Source organism: Morus notabilis, unplaced genomic scaffold, assembly GCF_000414095.1.
Source record: "Morus notabilis unplaced genomic scaffold, ASM41409v2 Scaffold498, whole genome shotgun sequence".
Taxonomy (NCBI): Eukaryota; Viridiplantae; Streptophyta; class Magnoliopsida; order Rosales; family Moraceae; genus Morus; species Morus notabilis.
The window spans coordinates 53692-63111 of record NW_010358720.1 but is presented as its reverse complement, the minus strand read 5'-3'; the positions used below and the strand labels follow the sequence as shown (position 1 = coordinate 63111).

General features: G+C 36.4%; 2 protein-coding genes and 1 non-coding gene across 3 annotated transcripts in view; 1 reads left to right on the top strand and 2 right to left on the bottom strand.

Annotated features, from left to right (window-relative positions):
* The window catches only part of LOC21397028, a 10885-nt gene extending 3491 nt beyond the window's left edge, over positions 1–7394 (bottom strand). The window contains exons 1-14 of the mRNA XM_024162418.1: positions 7193–7394; positions 6849–7093; positions 6304–6421; positions 4359–4441; positions 3972–4147; positions 3744–3861; positions 3353–3435; positions 2969–3169; positions 2318–2674; positions 1938–2109; positions 1426–1617; positions 1082–1291; positions 890–982; positions 185–399 (exon numbers count right to left, since the gene is read on the bottom strand). Coding sequence (XP_024018186.1) covers positions 185–399; positions 890–982; positions 1082–1291; positions 1426–1617; positions 1938–2109; positions 2318–2674; positions 2969–3169; positions 3353–3435; positions 3744–3861; positions 3972–4147; positions 4359–4441; positions 6304–6421; positions 6849–7093; positions 7193–7337 — 2408 coding nt within the window. The 5' untranslated portion in view covers positions 7338–7394. The remainder of the gene's footprint in view (positions 1–184; positions 400–889; positions 983–1081; positions 1292–1425; positions 1618–1937; positions 2110–2317; positions 2675–2968; positions 3170–3352; positions 3436–3743; positions 3862–3971; positions 4148–4358; positions 4442–6303; positions 6422–6848; positions 7094–7192) is intronic.
* A 217-nt stretch (positions 7395–7611) lies between these two features.
* On the bottom strand, positions 7612–7684 carry TRNAF-GAA. The gene has a single exon. It is a non-coding gene; the product is annotated as a tRNA-Phe (tRNA).
* Positions 7685–7745: 61 nt separating this feature from the next.
* LOC21397027 (autophagy-related protein 8i) lies at positions 7746–9193 on the top strand. Its single transcript, XM_010093107.2, has 5 exons — positions 7746–7884; positions 8004–8059; positions 8198–8250; positions 8700–8818; positions 8939–9193. Exons 1-5 carry the CDS (start codon positions 7845–7847, stop codon positions 9052–9054), a joined length of 384 nt encoding a protein of 127 aa, XP_010091409.1. The 5' UTR covers positions 7746–7844; the 3' UTR covers positions 9055–9193.
* Positions 9194–9420: the final 227 nt, after the last annotated feature.

Genomic DNA, 9420 nt, shown 5'->3' with positions numbered 1-9420 from the left:
AAAAAAAAAAAAAAAAAAAAAAAAATGACAGTCACATGAAGAAAAGAAAAGAGGGGGAGAGGAAGAATTACAACTTTCAGCCATACATTTGCTCAGTAGAATAAACATAGTAAGTTCACTATCTCAAAGCCATATACTCAAGCTGAAATGTGTACCAATTTTAAGTCGGATTCTATAAATATACCTAGTCAACCTCACAGTTCCGTCTTCACATCCAGTAGCAATCCAACTAGATTCCGAGAAAAGGCCGGGCTTCCCATTTTTGCCAGATTGTGTTTCTTCTAAGATAAAGCATAACGAGTGCATTTCCCTCCCATGGAATTGCATATGAAGATTCTGCGGATACATCTTCCTGCACCCATCTGGCACCCAGTGCCTATGAATGTGAATGACTTCATCCTGAAAAATAAAGCGAAGCAATGATGGTGATCTATTCTTCAAACAAGTTGACAATGTAAGAAAAGAAAAAAATTGAAGATGGATATAAATAATAGCGCTTAGTTTAGTCTGATAACATGGAAACGGAAATTTTGATTTAAACATAACCGAACTTTACTGACTAAAGCTCTTTTCATGAAGTCCGTGATATAAAATATACGTCTTATCTCATAGAATTCCGGTGCACATTATTGCAATATTCACATTTTTGAAACAACAAGGGATCGAACCCACAAACGCTCCCCAAACCCCATCCCACCCAAACCCCCCAGTGCCACTAGACCAAGTAGCCTCAGGCTTATTATAATATTCACATTGGTTAGTAGTAAATGTGTATTGAATTTCTATCAAATTCAAAAGTAGCATTCTTCACCTACTTCAGGTCCAACTTCTAAAGATGGTGGTTCTAGCTTTTGAAATTATCATATCCAAACAGGTAACATAAACAGACCTTTACATATGCAAAACAGTTCTTTATCTCTGGTAGATCACCAACATAATAAGAATGAGGACGCCGCCATCCACCACAAGAAACTTGCAAAACCTGCTCCAATATGGACCACCCTCAGGCACCAGTAAAGTAATTCAAGTAGTATTCATATCAGTCAAGAGTGACGATATGATACTGAGAGAGAGAATGTACCTTTGTTTCGGTTTTCAAGTTCCATATAATAAAATCAACAGAAGTGAAACCAGCTGCATAGTGGGCACTGGATAACTCATTAACAGAGGTATTGTCAGTGCAAACAGAATGGATCAAACTTAACTCTTTTGCTTGTTTCATCCCAATAAATTCCAACTTCTGTTCATCTCTGTCATATTCCAAATAACATATGCATCCATCTCCTCCGGTCTGAATGAGTAGCAAAAGAATGAGAATCTAAACCACACAAACAACAGTCTGGAAATATTAATTTATCTTCAAGTATTCTCTGATGACAACCACAAGAATATTCATATTAGACATTATGACAAATTTTATCTTACCGAACGCATTTCAATCCGATTTGAACGTAGTCTAGCAACAGCAACGGAGGTGACAGTTGATATCCCATGAGCCCCTTTGAAATAAGCCAAGGCAGATACTTTCGTATCTGATGCAACAGATGTTCCCACTAGTGTGCTTTTTAACAAAGGAAACAGAACAAGATTACCACGTATATCTCCACATACCAGCACCTACAAAATATCAATGAAAATAAGTAGCAGAAAAAATTGCGATCAACCTTGCAGTCAACAAGCTCATCTAAGCAGAAGTTATATATTATGTGACTGCTTCATTTATTCTCTCCTCAAAGTGTATAGGAAATTATTGTCTTTCTTTGTCTTTCTGGAAATATTTACTATTTTATATCCTTTTGTCGAGGTCATACAGGTCATGTTTTGAGAACAAAATACATCAATCACTGTGTACACGCATTTTAATCACATGTAACAAAAATGGTGGAAAGAAAATGAAAACAATTGCAAAGACGAAACAAATGATGGACACCAATTACCTCATCCTCAAAAGACACGTCCAGACACATTATTCGCCTTCCAAAACAGGATGTGAATTCTGCTATAAGAGAGACATTGCAACTATCCACAGAATTATGGGGAAGAGGTTGTAAAGGATCCCGCAGCCTCCATAATTTTAATGTTCCTCGGGGATCAGCCGTGAAGATGTAACTGTAGGATAAACACAATGTCAATAATCTTCATAACCTTCATTGACATCACACCACCTAAATTACAGGACGGGTCTTCTGGAATTAGGCAAATGAAGGGCGGTAAAAACACAACGAGCCACAGAGCATACATTCAATTTTGAAGTAATGCAGCCCTGAATTTACAGAGAACAGGGAAAGTATTATTAGAGAATAATAAATGTTCATACCCGTATCCTAGTGGCCTACACCAATGGCTTCCCAAGAGCTGTCTCTCTGGTCCAGCCGACCAAGAAAATGAAATGTCCACCTCAGGAGAACAAACGTCACCAATAACTCTGGCAATTGTCATGTTTCCTTTACCATCTCCAACAGCGATCCAGTCCTCTACATCACGGCCAGGCTTAAACGGTTTTGACAGTAAATCCATACAAACAATTGGCACCTTTTCACTGACTTGAACAATCTCAGTCCAACTTACATCACCATTCTCAAATAATTTAGCACGATACAGATAACCACGGTTTGTGGCAACATAAAGCGTATCCTCATTTGTGAAGTGCAAGCAACGAACATATTCACTTTTGCTGCAACATGTCAGAAGAAGCCCAAGTGCACTAACATAAGCATTACAAAGTAAAAATGACAATCAGAAAATTTAAGAATGAAGACTAGTAGTAGGAAACACAACTAACATTTTAAGGTCTAAAGTTGACTCCATAAAGAAAATGGACACTACATATAAAAGTTCATCTAAGCATCTCTTTATCTCGCCATCAAGCGGCACAACTACTACAACAGGATCAAGAAAAAGAAACTTAATGCGTACTTCTGCATAGGAAGAGGTTCCAAAAAATCATTCCAATATTCAGCAGTCCTACCTATCCATCAACCCAGTATAATCCGAAGAACTAGGTATACGAGCAGTGTATATGTTCGTTCTGTCGATTTCCTTTGCCTCAAAGTTTCCCTCCAAACTAAGTGAAGTACGTAGCTGATGCACTTTGATTGAAGAGTCAAACCCAGCAGTGATGAGAAGTGAAAATTTTGGATCATACAAACATCGCCATATGCCCCTTCCTCTGTACAACACCAAATAAGAAAAGATTTAAGGTTATTAGAACTACTAATAACCGCTTCCACATAATACTTTGTTATGTTATCCAGAATGTGCATTACTGATTGTTGTTGTGCCAAATTTGATTATTGTCGAGAGAGATAGAGAGAGAAGAGAGGGAGGGAGAGAGCCCATATATACCACTTACAAGTGTTCCTTGATCATTTGAAGTTGTTTGCCATCTAATCCCCATACGCGGCACGTACAATCTTCACTGGTAGTGACAATCAACTAAAAGAAAGGAAGGAATAGAGTTAGGTTTGGACTCAAAATCCAAATCCTTAAGGTAAAAAGGAAAAATCATAAGTTAATAAATAAAGAAGATTCATGGTAGTCTCCTACTTGATTTTCCATAAATCAAGAATCAGAAGACAAAATTATGTGGTGATAAAGCAATAGTATAGTTTTTCTTCTTCTTCTTTTTTTCCTCAGAACAAAATCAAGGACAATCTGTTCTAACTTGATTTCCAGATAGAATATATCTGAAGGAGGACAAAAACAAGCTAAGATCTCAAGAATCGAGTAAAGACTAAGCTCACAGAATCAAAAATACAGCAGTCCCAAACTCGGGCACTGTGACCAAAAAGGACGAGGCCAGTAGATTCCCTTAGGTTTTCATAGTCTTCTGTTCCAGAGCAAACCTCCCAGACACGAGCACTGTAGCAATGCAGAAATTACTCACATAAGATATATTTTTTAAAGAAAGAAATCATATGTTGCAAATGAAGACTAAAAATATCATTAAGAAGTTTAAGTAACAAATTCACCTACGATCATCAGAGACGGAGACCAGTTTAGAACCATCGGAAGACCATGATAGGCGGAAGATTGAACCTTCGTGCCCAACTAGTTTACAAATATGAACAGCTGTACAATTTGGATCATGATGTTGAAGAGCGTTGGAAAGTGAATCGCCCTGAGGGACAACTTTCCAAACAATTATCTGTCCAAAACCCATTTTCCAAAACAATGCAGGGAAAATTAGAAGATCAATGCCATGTCAATTTCAACCACTATAAAAACCCAAGAGATAAGGTGATCAATATACGTGTGCTTGTGGCATTAAGTTCATGCATGTAAGCTTAAGACAATAACGAAAAATAATGCAATTATTCAAGTGGAGAAACTTTCGTCATAAGAAAGAGATTAACCACCTCATTATAAATAGTACCAGATGCTATACGGAGAGCTTCGAGACTGTCACCCCATAAGCGCATTGAATACAGAAGACTTCTATCTACAGTAAACAAGAAATGAGGGGAAAAAAAAAACCTGATTAAAGATTTAAGCTTACAAACTCCCATGAACCCATACAAACAGCAAGAGAACTAAAGCTCAGTTAAGAATTGCAGTGTTTTAAAAGAAGCAAGTAGTCGAAAAAGTTAAAAAGTAAAAAACCTAGCTCATGTGTTTCTAGTAAAAATAGAACTAAAAGCAAATAGTTAAAAAGTTACAAAATTTAACTTCCTAAACTGACAGCAAAAGTACGTTAGTGTTGGCCCAAGGTTGAATATTCTCATGTTTTGATGATCACAAACACAATGTATTATGTTTCTAATGATTCTATTTTGAGTTGTGTATTTAGCGTAATTAATGTTATAAATCAACTCAAGAAGCATTTTGCGGAATACAATGCAAATACATTCAAGATTGACAAATGCAAATTGAAGAAGGAATTCAAGGCTTAGAGTGCTAAAATATCAAAGATCAAGAGCAAGCAAACAAAATCAAGCTGGACAAGTACTAATAGGTTTTTAATATCTCCTTAGTCTTGTATTTGATTTTGACTTCATACTATCATGATTAATTCTTGTTTAGGCTCATGCACACACTCACATTATTCTTTAAAAATGAGACTAAACTTAGTGCATAATGACATTTGGCCTAAAAGTACAAATGTGTGAAGATTTGAGGCAAATTAAGTGTCAACCGGTCGACCTATGTCGTCCGGTGACAGAGAAGGCTAAATTCACTGGTCGACCGGTGATGCCTCAACCGGTCAACCGCTCCAGTCGACCGGTTCTGTTCAACAGTCACTCAATAAGAATGTTGAACAGCTCAAATTTTAAATTTGTCTCAACCGGTCAACCGCTCCGGTCGACCGGTACTGGGTAAACGGGCAAAAATATGACCGTTGGAAAGAGAGGTTAAATAGAGAAAAGTCATTTTTCTCAACAGGAATCTCAGTGAAAAATAGAGAACGAATTCAAAGTTTCAAAAAATCAAAAAGAGAGTTCTCCATTGTGTCTACATAATCATCATCTTCTCTAAATCCTTAACTCTCTCACACATATTTGAGCCTACCTTGACTTATCTTGTGATAGTGTGAGTTCATCATCTCCTAGTGATTTCAAATTGTGTAAAACCATTGTTAGGAGTGTAAAACTAAGTGCTTCATTACTCATAATCATTATTTTGGTATTGGGTTACTTGGTTGGTCGATCTCCGTGGAAAATCGACATTGTGTAAGAGGTTAGGCAAAGCCTCGGGTAGAAAGATTCGCCTTCTTGTAAAAGGAGTGATCGTGCCGGAAAGTCGATCGAATAGTGAAAGAGGTCGAGAGACGGAATATCTCGGCGACAGTGGATGTAGGCAAATTTATTTATCGAACCACTATAAATCTCGTTTGCATCTCTCTAACTCTATTTCTTTAATTTCCGCACTTTAAATTTGATTGATGACATTGATTGTTTTTAACTCGTCGTGATAAGTTTATTTAACTCTTTATGATATTAGATTGGTCCATCCTGTGTACATCAAGTGGTTGTGCTATTGCATTAACTTACATAATTTTCTGTACACCAAGTGTTTGATAAAAGTACCTTGTTCAATTAATTGTCTATATTTAGTTTTAATCTTCGAATAATCGTATTAACTCTCGAAAAATATTCAAAATCCAATTCACTCTCCTCTTGGGTAGCCTTATTCGGGACAACAGTTAGTACTTATCTAAAATACTTTTTTGCATTTTTATCAAACATATTAGTTGCATTGACATTGAATATTGATTTATGTGCAAGGCACTTTGGATTTTGAGAACTCCAAAAGCAATCCCAAACTAGCCTTAACATGAGGCATATTAATAATATAATTACTAACCGGGAGATTGGACTTGAAGAACAACGCTCGACTTTGAAATGTCCCATAAGTAAACAGAGTTGTCACTGCATCCTATGGCAAGGAAGGTGTTTTTTCCAAGCAATGAACTCTCGTTGCCCTGTATCCCCAGGAAAACAATTGCAATTCAAACATGGGTTCTATTCACACTCCGCATTATGAGAAATATTTAATCCAGAAAAAAAAAGAAAAATAAAACCGTGTTTTTCTCTAAAGAAATGCCTTGAGAAAGACCAGATGTACAAAACCATTGCACAAGATAGTTCCTTTCCAACTCTCTCAAATCAAAACAAATTCTAATACCTAAACATATATTATGTAAAACATGGTTCCTTATTTACAGGATACAAACAACTATTTGAATTCGCTAAATTTAGGTACTTTATAAGTCCTAAGTAGCAATTTAAAAAGAAAAAATTCCACTTTTTACGATATAATGCATGGCTTTTCGAAATTGGTCATCCAATAATTCGTTTTCGCGGGAAAAATAAAATAAAACAAAACAGAATGAGAGGTGGTGGTTTTACCTTGAAGAAGCAAACATCCAAAACCCAACTACCGAACTTTGGCAACGACTGCAAAAGTGTCAATTTCACATCGTCGTCAACGCGTAAGCTAAAAATCTTCACTCTCCTCTCCCCAAATACTGCAATTTCGTTGGAATCAAAACTCGAACAAGTGATGCCATGAACGCGAATCCCATGGAATACGTAAAATGAGCTTATCATCTTCCCCAGCTCCAAATCGTAGACCAGAAGCTGGGAACCAGAGCCTGAAACAGGAATCAACAAGTGTCATGAATAATATTGTTCTCTGAATTAGGGCAAAGCTGGAGAGGTATTGGGGAAGAGAAGGATGGAAAAGAGTGTACCGGCGAGAAGGAAAGGGAGAGAGGAGAGAGGATGATGGGGAATGCGGAGAAGGAGAAGAGAAAGGGCTGAGATTTCGCCCATATATTGCCCTATTTGAAGACGCCAACAATCGCTTTGGGAGTCAACTTCTACCGCCATAGCCATGGCTGTGCGTGCTCTTTGGCTCTTCTTCTTCTTCAGTTCTTCAACTTCAATGTTAAAACTTTCAGAGATATTGGAAAGTGGAGTAGGGGTTTAAAAGTCTAAAACCCTTGGACTTGGACTGCTTAACGGGACCGGACCTGAAAGTGAGCTGGCCCATGCTTTGCCCTTAGCCCTGGAGGCTACGGAAGACTTAAAACGGGCCCGGCCTAAGAAGTGGGCTAGAGGTTGAATTCACAAGGCCCAAATTAAAAAACGAACATAGAAGAAAAACGAATGCGGTGAGCGTGGATCGAACACGCGACCTTCAGATCTTCAGTCTGACGCTCTCCCAACTGAGCTATCCCCGCTTGATGAAAGATAAAACATTCAAAAACATATTAATCTGTTCACCAGACTTTTGGAGCCTCTTATCTGTTTATTTCCTTGGTCAAAGGGAGGCTCATTCTTCTTCTTCTTCTTCTTCGTTTCCATCGACGAACAGAATCGTGAAGAAAAAGAGATATTGTTATGGGGAAGACAGTATCTTTCAAAGACGAATTCAGTTTCGGTTAGTCGCCAAAAGAAAACAAATGTTTATAATCAATAATGATATAATGATTTTGCAAAATTAATTAATGTTTAAGGATGATTTGATTCTCATCTAATCTAAAGTAAAATCAAGTGCAGATCAAAGGCTTGATGAATCACGGGATATACTCGCCAAATACCCCGATCGAGTCCCTGTAAGTCCCACTATATTCCCAACACTTTTTTTTTTTTTTTTTAATGCTCTGTTCTTCTACCTTTCTTTTTTTAAATAATATGATAAATTTTGGGTGATATGATAATGATACTGATATGGAACGAATAATACCTTGCAGGTAATTGCGGAAAAACATTCGGGAAGTGACCTTCCGGAGATGGAAAAGAAAAAGTAAGTCCAAGCTACGCTTTAGTCTTTCGGTTGCCATAGAATTTTTGTTAGGATTTTTATCAGGAATTCGTTGGTTGTATTCATACAAATCTTAGATAGGGAAGCTTCTGTCAAAGGAATTTTTTGGCATTTTATTCAAATTATCTAGGGTATTGGTTATTGTTTGTCTTTCCAAGGATACGAATTCTGGATTTGTTTACTCAAGTAAAAAGTGTAGACTTTATTTTGCTCTTTAATTTTCGTTAGTTTTTGTATGCTTCTTATGTGATAAAGCGGTCTAAAAGCACAATTTCTTATGGGTATCTTCCTTCTTGTTATTAGTATATCCGTCAAATGATGCGAATACTAGATATGTTGTCTATAGTTTCTGCTTTCTTCTAATGACAAAAAATCGAAGAATCAAATCTTGTTTAAGCGAAAATACCTGTTTTTTTGTTTTTTTTTTATAGATACCTTGTACCCCGAGACATGTCGGTTGGGCAGTTCATACACATATTAAGGAGCAGGCTTCATCTGAGCCCTGGAAAAGCTCTATTTGTATTTGTCAATGATACCCTGCCTCAAACAGGTATTAAAAAAAAATGATTAAATTGTTTATGCTTTTTAGTCTGAAGTCTCACTGTTTGTCAATCTGAAACATTTTACTGCTATGATATGATGATTTTCTGAATTCTACGGTAATCTGCAGCTACTTTAATGGATTTGGTTTATGAATCTTCCAAGGATGAGGATGGATTTTTATACATGTGCTACAGCACCGAGAAGACCTTTGGCGGGATGAACAAATATTATTCAGATTTCTGAACAATGATTCTATGCACATTACTAATTTTAAGAAGTGAAGACTGTTTGCTTGTAAATTATATTTCATTTGTGTACATTTGAACACATTTATATTATAAACGGTTTACATTTAATCATATATATGTAACGTATTTCATGAAAGATGTCCCTATCCATTAATTTAATAAGATAATAAAATAGTAAAGAGAACAAACAATAAAATGAAATTAAGAACAAAAAACCAAATATTTACTATCTTTTATTTTTTTATAACTCCTCATAACCTTTTTAGGAGAGAGCGTAATTAGGAACAAGGTTGAAAGAAAATTATTTTGATGATTTTTTTTTTTTTTCCTTTCGTTCTTGCTTTTCAGCCGAACATTTCTT